Consider the following 14066-nt stretch of genomic DNA (forward strand, 5'->3'; position numbering starts at 1 on the left):
GGTGTCACACAAGGGACACACATGAAGCACAGGGAACACCCGTGGGGGGATGCAGGGGGACAAGGACATCTCGGAGGACACCCCAGTGACACAGAGGAGGAAGAGAGACACCTGTAGGGTGACACCCCCCAGACACAGTGGGGACACCACTGGGGACATCCTCAGGGATACACGCACACCAGTAAGGGACACAGGAACATCTCTGGAGACACCTGAGAGACACAGGGACACACACGAGGGGGGCACAGGGAGACCCATGGCAACACAGGCACAGTTGTGGGGGACACCTGGGGGACAATTCCTGGAGACACACAGACACCCCAAACCACAGCACCTCCCAGTAACACCTAGTGACTCTTCAGTCACCCCCAGTGACCCGCTCAGTAACTCCCAGTGATTCCCAGTCCCCCCCAGTCCCCCAGTCCCCACAGTCCCCCCAGAGCTGCCTGGTGCCCCCCGTTCCCCCCGGTGCAACCCAATTCCTCCAGTCTCCTACAGTGCCCCCTAATTCCCCCCAGTACGTTCCCAGTCCCCCCCAGTCCCCCCTGTTCCCACAGTGCCTCCAGTTCCCCCCCATCCCTCCCAGTCCCTCTCAGCTCTCCCAATGCTCCCCAGTCCCTCCCAGTGCCCCCAATTCCCCCCCAGTTTCCCCCAGTTCTCCCAGTGCCCCCCAGTCCTGCCCAGTTCTCCCAAGCTCCGCCCAGTCACCCCCCAGTGACCCCAGTTCCCCCAGACCCTCCTGTGCCCCCCAGCGACCCCCCAGTCCCCCCAGCTGCCCCAGCACCTCCGGCCGGTCCCGCTGCGTTCTCGCTCTGGGTCGGGCGGGGTGGCCCGTGGGGGGCGGGGCCGGGGGCGGGGCCTGGGCCACTCCCTCCCCGCCCCCCCCAGGGGAGCCGCCCCCGCCCGTGTTTGGGGAGTCGCCATGGAAACCAAACAACCGAGCGGGAAGGGCTCCCAGTGCTCCCAGTGACACCAGTAACGGGCCTCAGACTGACTCCCGGCTCACGAGAACCCCAGTGCAGTCCATCCCAGTGCTCCCAGTAACACCAGTAACGGGCCTCAGAGTGACCCCCGCCTCACAAGAACCCCAGTGCAGTCCATCCCAGTGCTCCCAGTGCTCCCAGTAACACCAGTAACGGGCCTCAGACTGACCCCCAGCTCACGAGAACCCCAGTGTAGTCCATCCCAGTGCTCCCAGTGACACCAGTAACGGGCCTCAGAGTGACCCCCGCCTCACAAGAACCCCAGTGCAGTCCATCCCAGTGCTCCCAGTAGCATAGGACCTGTCCTACACCTCATCCCAGTCCTGCCAGTAACATCAGGAACACAGGACACCTCATCCCAGTGCTCCCAGGAGCACCAGTAACCCCAGTGCCACCTGCCCTCCAGCCCCCAGTGCTCCCAGTAACACCAGTAATATGGCACAGCATGACCCATCACTCCCAGTACCACTAGCATGGCCCATCCCAGTGACACCAGTACCACGGGAAAGCCCATCCCAGTGCTCCCAGCAACCCCAGTGCAGTCGGTCCCAGTGCTCCCAGTAACACCAGTATAGCCTGCCTCAGTGCTCCCAGTGACATAAGTAATGTGGCGCAGCGCACCCCAGTCCTCCCAGTAACACCAGTATGGCCCATTCCAGTGACACCAGTAACCCCAAAAACCCCAGTAAGCCTAACTCATGACTCCCGGTAACACATCCTGATGCTCCCAGTGACACCAGTAACACGGCACAATCCACCCCAGTCCTCCCAGTTACACCAGTATAGTCTGTCCAAATGCCCTCAGTATCACCAGTAGTGTGGCACAGCCCGACCCAGGGCTCCCAGTAACACCAGTGTGGCTCATCCCAGTGCTCCCAGTGCCCCAGCGCAACCCTTCCCAGTGCTCCCAGTCCGGGCGTGGCCGTGACTCACTGCCCCGGCAGCAACAACAACAGCGGGGGGGGGCTCCCGGGGCCCCCCAAAAGGCCGCGGGGGAAGGGGGGGGCAGCAGACATGGGCGGGAGCAGAGCGGGGGGAGCACCCCGTGTCCACCCGATGTCCTCCCCTGGTCCTCACCCTCCTCTCCCCCCCGTGTTTCCCCCACCGCGTGTCCCCCCCGCCCCCACCAAGGAATTTTCTCCATCAACACGATGAGCTCATGGGCGGGGGAGGGGCGGCGGGGCCTCGCCGGGGGTGTCCCGGCCCCAGCCCCACTCCCGACGCGTTTATTGCGTGATTTATTGATTTGTTGCTGCATAGATTTGCAGAGTCGTTGATTGATTTCACGCTCGGTCACTGTCACAGCCCTCGCCCCGACGTCACCCTCTCCCCACCATGTCCCCATCCCTTGTTCCCCATGTCGCCACTGCCCCTCCTCCTGCAGCGTCCTCATCTCTGTTGTCACAGGCTCCATCCCCAGCATCCCCCTCCCAGCCCTAGTCATCCCCCTCCCCATCCTCAGTGTCCCCCGCTGTCCCCCACCGGAGGGTCCTTAGCTCCCCGGGGGTCCCCAGCTCCCGCAGCCGTCCCCCCTCCAGCAGGGCCACCCTCGGCGCCTGCTGGGCCAGGGCCACCCGCCCTGTCACCAGCAGCACTGCCGGCCCCTCCCCTGTCCCGGGACACAGCAGCTCCTGCTCCACCTGCGGGGACACGGCAGGGTCAGGGCACGTGAGGACACGGGGGACGTGGGGGTGTCAGGGGGCCCCGGGTGGAGAGCACAGTGAGGGACCTGCGGAGTGGGGACATGTGGACCCAGAGGACATCGGGACCAAGGGGACTCGAGGATTGGGGTCCTGTGGGACAAGGACCCAGGTGATATGAGGATGTGGGGAGCCAGGGTAGGTGGGGACATTGGGACCGAGGGGACGCAGGGGCGGGGTCCTGGGGGATTTGGTGGCCCAGGGGACCCAGGGGACCTGGCACAGGAGACCCCAGGGGATATGGGGGGCAGCAACCAAGGGGACAAAGGGAGTGGGAACAGAAGGGATAGAGGGCACTCGGGGACCTTGGGGACACAGGACACATGGGGGACACAAGGATTGGGCTCCCAAAGGACATGGGGAACAGGAGCCAAGAGAACATGGGGACAAGGAAGGGACCTAGGGGATACATAGAATCCAAAGGGACACAGGGGCAGGGACACAGGGAATTTGGTCACTTAGGAGACCCCAGGGGACATGGGGGGCAGCAACCAAGGGGACATGGGGAGTGGCAACCCAGGGGACACAAGGGCATATGGGGGACATGAGGACTGGGGACCCAGGGGCCACAGTGAGTGAGGACCCAGAGGACATGGGGACCCAGGGGACCTGGAGGATGGGGCCACGGGACACAGGGACAGGGCTGTGACCTACCTGGCGCCGGGTCATGGGGTCGAGTGCCCGCGTGGGCTCATCCAGCACCAGCACTTGAGGGTTCCTAAGCAGGGCCCTGGCCAGCGCCACCCCTTGTGCCTGTCCCCCTGAAAGCTGCATCCCCCGTGGGCCCACCTCTGGGAACAGAGGCGACACCATGGGAACACCACAAGGACACTCTGGGGACACCATGGGGACATTGCGTGGACACACTGGGGAGCTGCACCCACCTGCTGCTCCAGGGACAGTGAGGGGACAGGGAGGAGGCAGAGGGGACACTGAGGGGACACAGGGTTATGCTGGACACTGGGAGAAAAAACACGGCTGGGACAGGTTAGGGACATGGAGAATTGGGAGCAGGCAGGGAGTGGACAGTGAGGGGACAACAACGGGACATTGTGCTGACAGCATGGGGACACTGAGGGGCCACCATGGAGACACATTTGGGACACCAAGGGGAGACACTGGGGACATGTTAGGAAGGACACGCCCTGCACCCCCTGCTCTGGGGCACACAGGGAGAACAGAGATGGGACAGCGAGGGAACAGTGAGGGAACAGTGAGGGGACAGAAAGAACATCATAGGGAGACTGTGGGGACATTACAGACGCCTTGGGGATGGTGAAGGGACATCATGGGAACAGCAGGGGACACTATGGAGACACTGTGGGAACATAATGGCGTCACAATGGGGACACATTGGGGAAACTGGGGAGACCAAGGGGACACCTTGGACGCATTATTGGGACACTTTTAGGACATCTTTGGAACACACTGGAGACCCCACAGGGGGACCATGGGAACGCTTGCTGTACCTGTGTCGTAGCCGTGCGGCAGCTGCTTGGCCCAAGCGTGCACCCCCACCCGCCGCGTCGCTGCCATCACCTGTGTCCCCTCCTTGTGTCCCCAGCCCAGCGTGATGTTGGCGCTGAGGGAGCGAGACAAGAGCGACGGGCACTGCAGGACACCAGCCACCTGCGGGGACAGGGGACACGGGGGAACAGGGGGGATTTGGCAAGGACAGGACCACACAGGGATTTGGCAGGGACAAGGAGGGCACATGTGGAGACATGGAGTGGTGGCAGGGTCATGGTGAAGCTGGCTGATGACACAGGGATGGCTGTGAAGAACTGCTGGGAACAGAAATGACCTGGGGATGGCAGTGGGGATGTGTTGAGGACATAGGGTGACATGGTAGCCATGGCTGTTGGGACAATGGTTGACCTGGGGGTAGCCATGGTAACCCACTGGTGACACAGGGGTGGAACTGGGGACCCGCGTGACACAGAGGTGGAACTGGGGACCCAGGGGGTGGCACTGAGGCACACACTGGTGATTTTGGGGTGGCAGTAGGGACCCATTTGGGACACAAGAGTGACCTGAGGGTAGCACTGGGGACCTGTTGAGCACCAGTGTGAACCCAGGGGTGGCTGTGGGGACCTACCGGGGACAACAGGCCACCCAGGGTGGCCATGGGAACACAATGGAGAGGTTTGGTGACAGGGGGACAGCAGCAGGGGACGGATGGTGACCTAGGGGTGGCCGTGGCGGCCCGGGGGTGGCCCGTGTGTGTCACCTGTTCCCGCAGAGCAGGGTCCGAGCGAGGGGTCAGGGGAATCCCGTTGAGCAGCACCGCCCCGCCCGCCAGGGGGCGCAGCCCCAGCGCGGCCGCCACCAGGGAGCTCTTCCCGCCGCCAGGGGGCGCCAGCACCGCCACAACCTCCCCCGGGCGCAGCGACAGCGACACCCCCTGGTGGCAGGAACAGGGATCGCACCCTTTCGTGTCCCATGCGTCCCCCCGTGTCCCCAATATCCCACGTGTCCCCCCATGTCCACAATATCCCCTTGTCCCATGTCCCATGTGTCCCCCCGTGTCCCCAATATCCCACATGTCCCCCCATGTCCACAATATCCCCTTGTCCCCCCATGTCCCATGTGTCCCCCCGTGTCCCCAATATCCCCTTGTCCCCCCATGTCCACAATATCCCCTTGTCCCCCGATGCCCCATGTGTCCCCCTGCGTCCCAATATCCCCTTGTCCCCCTACATCCCCAATATCCCCTTGTCCCTCCATGTCCCATGTGCCCCCATGTTTCCAATATCTCCTTGTCCCCCATGTATACCGATGTCCCCAATATCCCCTTTTCCCCCCATGTCCCATGTCCTCCCATGTCCCCAGTGTCCCCTTGTCCCCCCATGTCCACAATATCCCCTTGTACCCCTGTCCCATACCCCCCCAAGTCCCACGTTTCCCCACGTCCTCCCCATGTCCCCAGTATCCCCTTGTGCCCCTATGTCCCATGTTGTCCCATGTCCCCAATACCCCCATGTCTCCCCATGTCCCTGTGTCACCCATCACCTTGAGGACTGGCTCGGGCCGCCCCGGGTATGACATCCAGACATCCTTGAGGCACAGGCCTTGAGTCCATGTGGTCTCATGGCCCCGGGGGGTAACAGGTGACGGTGGCCCTGCGAGTGTCACTGTCCTGGCCTGCTCCAGCAGTTCCAGGAGTGTCTCAGAGGAGCCAATGGCCTTGGCCAGGATCGGGACATAATGGAGCATGGCCTGGGGACATGGGCACAATGGTGACATGAGGAGGACACACGGAGACATGAGGTGATATGGAGAAGCTATGGCACGGTTTGGGGGCATGGGAGGACTTGGGGGAAACAAGGGACATTGGGGATACAGGAGACAGGGGGATATGGGGGGTGATGGGGACATGGCAAAGCCTAGGGACACAGGGGAGCATGGGGGAACATGGGGACAGGGAGAGGCATAACAAGGTGGGAATGGGGCTTGAGGGCATGGAGGGGACACAGCAGGGTTATGTTGGACACTGAGGGGGGAAAAACATGTCTGGGACAGGTTACGGACATGGAGAACAGACATGGGGACATGGATGGGGACATGCGGAGCTGGTGGGCACATGGCAGGGGCACACTGGGACATAAGTGAGGGAACACAACAGGGTGGGGCTGGGGACACAGGAGACAGGGACAGGAACACAGCCAGGAGAACCTGGGGACATCAATGTGAGGATATGGGGACATGGTGGGGGGACATGGGACACAGGGAATGGGGTTGGGGACAGGCTAGGGACAAGACGGAGGATATGTACAGGACACACTTGTCACCTCCACAGCCTTGGTGAAGTGCAGCTGGCACATGAGGATGGTGACCAGCTCCCCACGGGTGACAGTCCCCGCAGACACCAAGCGTCCCCCCAGGAAGAGCAGCACCAGCTTCAGGACCAGTGCAGGAAACTGGGGACACAGGGACACAGGGTGTTAGCCCAGCCTCATGTCACTGTGTCCCCAAGCCCCATGCCACCCTGTCCCCTTCCCCAGGCGATCCATCCCCATGCTCCTCACCCTAGGCCACCATGTTTCCATGTCTCCTGGCCCCACACTGCTGCTCCCCATGTCCTGCCACCCCCACACCACCATGTCCCCATGTCCCCTTTCCCCAGCCCCTGTCACATCTCCCATCCCTGTGCCACCACCCCTGTATCCCCATGCCATGCCCCTGTACCCATGTCTTCATCCCCTTGCCACCACATCCAATGTGACCTCCTGCTGCCACGTCTCCACATCCCCTATTCCAATGCCACCGCATTCCCATGTCTCCCAGCCCCCTGCCACCGTGTGCCCTTGCCCCCAGCCCTGTGCCAACACATCCCCCATTCCTATGCCACTGCTCCTCATCCCCCTGTGCCCCCAGTATCCCCATACCCCGCTGGCCCAGAGCCCGGCCGCGTAAGCCAGCGCCTCCTTCTGCTCCAGCTGGTGTCCCTGGGCGAGGCACTGCTGGACACGCTTGGTGACACCGGCCTCGTGCCCAAAGGCCCGGACGGTCCCCATGGCCCCCAGGGACTCCAGGGCCACCGCCGTGGTGCTGGCCTGCGCTGCCCGCACCTGCCGTGCCAGGTCCTGGGGACACAGGGGACGGGGGGGGGGGGGGTCACCCTGGGGTCACAGTGGAGACAAGGAGGTCACAGAGGGGCCACCAAAAGGATGGGGGGGCACGGGGTGGATGGAGTGGGACAAGGGAATACCACAGGGTCACGGAGGGAACAGGGGGGGTTACATCATGGTCACCATGGGATCATGAGGGGACAGGGAAGTCACCTCGGGGTCACCTTGGGGATGGGGGGGTGGGGGACAGGGAGGAAACGTGGGACAGGAAGAGGTGAGAGAGGGTGTGGGGAAGTGACAACAGGCACAGGAAGGGGACTTGGAGTGTACTTAAGGTGCAGGGAGATGACAAGGGACCCAGGGAGGTGACACTGGGAACAGGGAGGTGACAAGGGCCCCTCACACCCCATGTCCCCTCAGTACCTGTTGGATGCGCCCGACGGCGCGTGGCAGCAGCAGGAAGAGGGGCAGCGCCAGGAGGGTGAGCAGGCCCAGCACTGGGGACAGCCAGGCCACCACGGCCAGCAGTGACACAGCCCGAGCCAATGCCCACAGCCCCGGCACCAGCACATCGCCCAGTGCTGAGTGCGCCGCCTCGGCGTCCCCTGTCACCCGCGCGGCCACCGCGCCTGGCGTGTCCCCCAGGCTGCCCCCCGGCCCGGGCACGTCCCCGCGGAGCACCGCGGCCACCGCACCGCGCTGGAGCCGGTCCCGCGCCCGTGTCAGCGCCACAGCTGCCATGCTGTCACAGGCCAGTTCGGTGATGGCACTGTGGGGACAGCGGGGTCAGGGGGGGCGTGGGGTCACTGGCACCTCGGGGTGTCCCCGGGGCATGGGTGTTACCCACCTGCCGAGCCCCACCAGCACAAGGGGCCACACGGCCGCTGTTGCGTCCTCCTGCGCCACCCGGTCGGTGACACGGCCCGTGAAGTAGGGGGCAGCCACCTCACCTGTGGGGACACGGCATCAGGGTGGTGAGCCCTGAATTGGGGGCAGAGGCCCGAAAATTGGATCCTGATTCCCCAAACTGGGTGCTTACTACCTCTAAATCGGGTCCTGACCCACAAATTGGTTTCTGACCTCCCTCAAATCAGATTCTGCCTCCCCAAAATTGGGTTCTGACCCCTCAAATTGGCCTTGCAACCCCCATCGGGTCCGGCCCCCCCCCCCCCACCCCCCAGTTATGTCCAAACCCTCCAAATGGGATCCCAAAGCCCCTCGAAGGGGTCCTGCCCCCCTGGTCGGGGTCTCCCCGTACCGAGAGCAGAAGCCGACATCAGCCCTCCCACCAGCGTCCAGCGCCCGCGCTCGGGGCCCAGCAGGGTCAGGAGCCGGCGTATGGGGGGGGACAACATCGGGGACATGGGGACCGCTGGGTCCTGGTGGGTCTTGCTTTGGTCCTGGTGGGTCCCGGTGCCGCGCCCGGTTGCTCCCGGTTCTTCTCGCCGTCGCTGCCGGGGAGTCCCAGGGGGTCCGTGCGGCTCCCGGTACTGCTCCCAGTGTGTCCCAGTCCGGAGGCTTGGAGGTGCGACCGACGCCGGCTCGGTCCCTTCCCAGCAGCCGCCGCCTTTTCCCGGAAAGCCGACAGCGCGCGCGAGGGGCTGGGCGGGCACGGCGGGAATTCCCCCGAAATCCCGGCCTGGAGTAACGCCTGTGATTGGTCGCGGTGGGGGTGACATCATCGGTTGCCAGGTGGAGGGAGCCGGAGCAGGTTGTGAGACGGAGGAGGCGATGCCAGGAGGGGGCGGGGTCTGGGCGGGGTCTGGGCGGGGTGTGGGCGGGGAGAGGGCGGGGTGAGGGCGGGGCAGAGCAGGACGGGCGGGGTCTTGAAAGCGAAACCTGAATGGGCTTTTCTGGGAGCTACTGGGGGGCTGAACTGGGAGCACTGGTGTGGACCGGGAGCACTGGTGTGGACCGGTGAGTGCCCCAAGCTGGACTGGAAACATTGATGTGGACTGGGGAGCTGAGAGGGCTGGACTGGGAGCACTGATGTGGACTAAGGAACGTCCTGTCTGGACTGGGAATTGCCTTTTCCGGACTGGGGAGTGCCTCTGGCTGAACTGGGAGCACTGGTGTGGGCTGCTCAGCTCAGGGGGCTGGACTGGTAGCACTGTAGTCTAGACTGGGAGCACTGGTGTGGACAGGGGAGCGCCCCAGTCCTAACTGGTTTTAACTGGTGAGTTCACAGGCTGTTGGTCGTTCCGCAGGAGCCGCACAGGGAGCACTGGTCTGTACTGGTCCTGCCATGGCGCTGCCGTCCGCTGGTCTCCTGCCCGGTGTTCTGCTGGTGGCCGATGCCCTGGCACTGGTGTTACTGATGCCGCTGATGCCGGTGCTGGTGGCGCTGGGCGCGGCGGGTGTGTGGCTCGAGGCCGCCCTGCGCTTGCCCGTCCTGGCCGCGGCCACGTGGCTGCTGGGCCCTCGCCGTCCCTCCGGAGCCACCGCGGCCGCCGTCACGGTCGCCGCCACCCCCGCGGTCTTCGGAACATTCCAGCACCTCCTGGGGCCGCCCGGGGCTGGGCCGGGGCTCTTGGTGGTCGCCGCGCCCGCCTGGCTCGGGGTCACCCACGCCGCTGCTGCACTGGCCCTGCTGGCCTGGGCCGCGCCCCCGGCCCCCGGCGGTGTCCCTGAGACCCCCGGCAACGTTCCCAAGGCTCCTGGCACCATCTGGCGCACTCTGGCACTGACCTGGGAGGAGCGGAAAGTCCTTGGAGCTGCTCTCCTCTGCCTCGTGCTGGCGATCGTTGGTGGGTGACGTGGTGACAGGCGCTGACACCCCAAATTTGGCTTCTGCAGTCCCAAAGTGGGGGGATTCCCAATTGCCCCAAATTGGATGCTGTCTCCTAAAAATTGAGTGCTTAGCCCCTAAATAGGCGATGACCACCCTAAAATTGAGTGGTGACCCCTCTAAATTGTGAGTTGACCCCTTCAGTTGGGTGCTGACCCTGCCGAAATGGGATGCTGACTTTCCAAATTGGGTTCTGACCCTGCAAACTTGACTGTTGGTCCCCCAAAATTGGATGCTGACCCTCAAACTTAGGGCCTGTTGCCCAAAAATGGATGTTGACCTCTAAGACCTGAGATCTTAAGGTTCTGATCTCCTATGTTTAGATTCTGACCCATAAAATTGTGCGCTGAACCCCCCAGAATTGGTACTGACACCCTAAATTGGGTGTAAAATCCCTAAATTTGGCACTAAACCCCCAAAATTGGTTCCTGACCCCTCTAAATTGTCTCCTGCCCAAATCGTGTCCCACCTTTCCAAAATTAGATCCCCACTCCCCAGACTGGGTCCTGCCCCTCACAAATCAGGGTCCCCGTGTCAGCGGTCACACCCATGGTGACACAGTCTCGGTGACCCCCAGGGGAGATGTCGGGACCATACGTCACTGGGATGGTGCTGGATGCCATCGGGAGTGGGGATGAACTCACCGCCGGAGCTGTCGGGATGGTGGCGGCTGCTGGAGCCACAAGGTGGGTTGCAGCATTCCCAGGGCCTGTCCCAGTGTCCCCAGCGTCCCTGATGTCACTGTGCCCCTGTGTCCCCACAGCGTGCTGTTTTCCGGGTGCCGTGGGTCTTTCTTCATGCTGTTGAAAGCGCGTCTCTGTCAGAGCCTGAGCCTCCGGCTCTTTTCCCACCTGGTCCACCAAGACCTGGACTTCTTCCAGCAAACGCCAGCAGGTAATTGGGCACGGCCCAGCCCCATCCCACCTGTCCCATCCCATCCCAGCTATCCTGTCACCCCAGTCCCCATCCCAGCATTCAGTCCCATCCCCACCATCCCAGCCCCTAGTTCCCATCCCATCCTATCCCATCTTTCTGTTAATCCTGTCCCACCACTCCATCCCCATCATTCCGTTCCCACCATCCCATCCCATTCCATCCTATCCCACCTTCCTGGCTTTATTCTACTCTTAATGTCCCATCCTGTCCCCATCCCACTTTCCCATTCTATCCACTGTTCTCTCCCATTATTCTTGTTCCCACGTCTCTATCCTATTGCATATCCCCAGCTTCCTCCCACCATCCCATCACCCCATCCCACGATCCCATCATTCCCACCATCCCATCTCCACTGTCCCATCCCATTCTACCCTGACCATCTTCATACCCATTCCCGTCATGCCATCCCAGCAATCCCCATCACATCATTCCCATCCTGTCTCACCTGCCATGATCCCAACCTCTTTTCCCACCCTGCAGCTGAGCTCTTGGCTCAGTTTTCCCTGGAAGTGCCACGGGTGTGCATGGCAGTACCGATGGGAGCCAACCAGCTGCTCCGAAGCCTGGTTATGGCCCTGGTGGTGGGGACGTTCATGGTGGGGCTGGCACCAGGGCTGGCGCTGCTGGCATTTCTGGAGGTGCCCTTTGGAATCGCCACCCACCGTATCCAGAGTGCTCGGAAACGGGTCAGGAATACAGGAGGGAAAGAGTGGGAGGGAGACACAGAGGTGGGATAAGGGGGTGGGAATGGTGGAGCTGGGATGGAGGCTACGGGAATGGGATGGTGGGGATGGGATGGAGAATGGAAAGGAAGATAGTGGAGATGGAAATGGTGGGATGAAAGGGGATAAAGACCAGGGGAGTGGGATGGTGGGAGTTCTGACATGGGGATAGAATGGAATGGTGTGGATGGGAAGAGAAGGATGGGATAAGGTGGGCTGGTGGGGAAGAGACAGGGTGGGGATGGGATGAGGATGGGCATGGGTGGATTAGGACTGGTAAAATGGATGGGAATTGTGAGGGTGAGAGAGAGGGGCATGGGATGGTGGGAATGCAATAGTGAGGATGCAGTGGGTGTGGTGGGATGGGAACACTGGCGATGGGGGTGAGGATGGTGGGCCAGGAAGGTGACCTGGGAAAGTTGGAGATCCCGCGTTGCTGCCACAGGCACTTCAGAGATCCATGATGGAAGCATCCGCCCGGACAGCCTCAGGGGTGCAGGAATCTGTTGCCGCCATCGAGACAATCCGTATATTTTCAGCGGAGAAGGAGGAGGAGGAGCAGCACAGGTGGAACCTGGCCAAGGAGCTGAGGCTGAAGGAGCAGATGGACCTGGAACTGGCATTCTTCACCCTTGTCCATAGGGTCAGGGGGGACTGGGAGTGAGAACACCAGAGAATGGGGGATGCCAGGATCAGGAATGAAGACACTGGGAATGGGGATACTAGGAATGAGGACACTGGGACCAGGAATAGGAAACCAGCAGCTGTGATGGAAGCGTTGAGAGCAGAATGGGGACACCAGAACAGGGACATTGGGATCAGGAACGGGCACGCCAGGAATGGGAATGGTGACATTAGAAACAGGATGAGGACACTGGGACAAAGGTTGGGAACATCAGGATCAGGAATAGGGACATCGAGAGTGAGATGGGGACGTCAGGACTGGAATGAGGACACCAGGAGCAGGGATGAGGACACCAGGAACAGAGATAAAAGACACCAGGGGTGGGATGGGGACAGGCAGAATGGGGACACCAGTGGGTTGGGGGCACCAGTATCCCTGTTCCCACCCACAGGTGCTCGAACTGTCCATCCGGGTCCTGGTGCTCTTCCGGAGCCACCAGCAGCTGCGTGACAGATACATCACTCCTGGGGCCCTTGTCACCTTCCTGCTGTACCAGGACAGAATTGGCAGCCACGTCCAGGTGATCCCATGGAATCCGTGTGTCTGTCCATCCGTCTATGCTTCTGTCCATCCTGGTGCCACCCCCTTCCTTCTCCCCAGGTGCTGCTCTACGGCTTCAATGAATTCTTCACCAATGCGGCTGCTGGACAGAAGATCTGGGAATACCTGGATCGGGAACCCACAGGGAATCTTGGGGGGACACGGGAGCCCCCCAAGCTTCAGGGCCACGTCACTTTTCAGAAGGTCTCCTTCGCATATCCTGGGAATCCAGAGCATCCTGTGCTGAAGGTGGGTCTGGGGGGAGGTGGGGTTTCCCAGGGGTCAGAATTCTGGCATCACCTGTCCGCATCCCACAGGACGTGACCTTCGAGGTGCGTTCCGGGGAGGTGACAGCACTGGCGGGGCCCAACGGAAGCGGGAAGAGCACGGCCGTAGCGCTGCTGGAGCGGCTGCGGGATCCTGGGAGTGGGACGGTGCTGCTGGATGGGATCCCGCTGCCAGAATACGAACACCAGTACCTGCACCGCAAGGTGGGGACAGCAGAGACACTGGGAACACTGGGAGTAGAGTGGGGAAAATGGGGACAGGGGTGGGGACACTGAAATGGAACTGGGACCACGGAGGCATGGGTGGGGCCATCAGGAACAGGAATGGGGACACTGGGAAGAGGGATGGGGACACCAGGAAGAGGATGGGGACAACAGGAAATGGGATAGGAACATTGAGAAATGGGATGCGGATGACAGGGATGGGGATGGAAAACTGGGAAGTCAGGGGTGGGAACAGTGGGGGCACAGATGGGAACAATGGGATCAGGGATAGAGACTATGAGGACACCAGGGTGGGATGGGGTCATGGAACAGGGATGGGGACACCAGGAGCCAAGACAGCATCACAGGACTTGGGGCTGGGGCAGGTGGTGCTTGTGGAGCAGGATCCCCTCCTGTTTTCTGGAACGATCCGTGAAAACGTCGTGCTGGGGCTGGAGCACTGCAAAGAGTCAGAGCTGCAGGAGGCCGCCACTGCTGCTGGAGCCATGGACTTCATCCAGGGACTGGAGCAGAGCTGGGACACTGGTGAGAGCCAGGGGGATACCAAGGGAATCCTGGGGCCTGGGACTTCATCCTGGGGTTGGAGTGGGGCTGGGACACTGGTGAGAGCTGGGGGGATGGGGCACCCC

At 62.2% G+C, this 14066-nt stretch overlaps 2 protein-coding genes across 7 annotated transcripts in view; one reads left to right on the forward strand and one right to left on the reverse strand.

Moving 5' to 3' along the window:
- LOC128802620 (antigen peptide transporter 2-like) overlaps window positions 1-14066 on the forward strand; it is a 45268-nt gene that overhangs the window by 29818 nt on the left and 1384 nt on the right. For 2 of the 5 annotated variants that reach the window (XM_053969177.1, XM_053969176.1), the window contains exons 3-11: window positions 9462-10001; window positions 10620-10728; window positions 10806-10936; window positions 11459-11664; window positions 12146-12343; window positions 12777-12905; window positions 12986-13174; window positions 13243-13416; window positions 13803-13962. In XM_053969177.1, the coding sequence (XP_053825152.1) occupies window positions 9500-10001; window positions 10620-10728; window positions 10806-10936; window positions 11459-11664; window positions 12146-12343; window positions 12777-12905; window positions 12986-13174; window positions 13243-13416; window positions 13803-13962 (1798 nt within the window). In that variant the 5' untranslated portion in view covers window positions 9462-9499. Of the gene's footprint in view, window positions 1-8942; window positions 8966-9086; window positions 9172-9461; window positions 10002-10619; window positions 10729-10805; window positions 10937-11458; window positions 11665-12145; window positions 12344-12776; window positions 12906-12985; window positions 13175-13242; window positions 13417-13802; window positions 13963-14066 lie in introns of those variants that run through there. The other 3 variants (XM_053969179.1, XM_053969178.1, XM_053969180.1) reach the window with 3 other exon arrangements.
- LOC128802621 (antigen peptide transporter 1-like) lies at window positions 2420-8943 on the reverse strand. Of its 2 annotated transcripts, XM_053969182.1 has the most exons (10): window positions 8513-8943; window positions 8102-8204; window positions 7678-8023; window positions 7072-7269; window positions 6475-6603; window positions 5696-5902; window positions 4914-5087; window positions 4153-4312; window positions 3338-3474; window positions 2420-2623 (listed from the first exon to the last, which is right to left on the reverse strand). In XM_053969182.1, the coding sequence occupies exons 1-10, from the start codon at window positions 8934-8936 to the stop codon at window positions 2420-2422; spliced, it is 2082 nt and encodes a 693-aa protein (XP_053825157.1). In that variant the 5' UTR covers window positions 8937-8943. The 2 variants fall into 2 exon arrangements, with proteins under 2 accessions (XP_053825157.1, XP_053825156.1); XM_053969181.1 differs by having other exon boundaries at window positions 2553-3474.

This window comes from Vidua macroura, unplaced genomic scaffold, assembly GCF_024509145.1.
Source record: "Vidua macroura isolate BioBank_ID:100142 unplaced genomic scaffold, ASM2450914v1 whyUn_scaffold_127, whole genome shotgun sequence".
NCBI classification, from domain to species: Eukaryota; Metazoa; Chordata; class Aves; order Passeriformes; family Viduidae; genus Vidua; species Vidua macroura.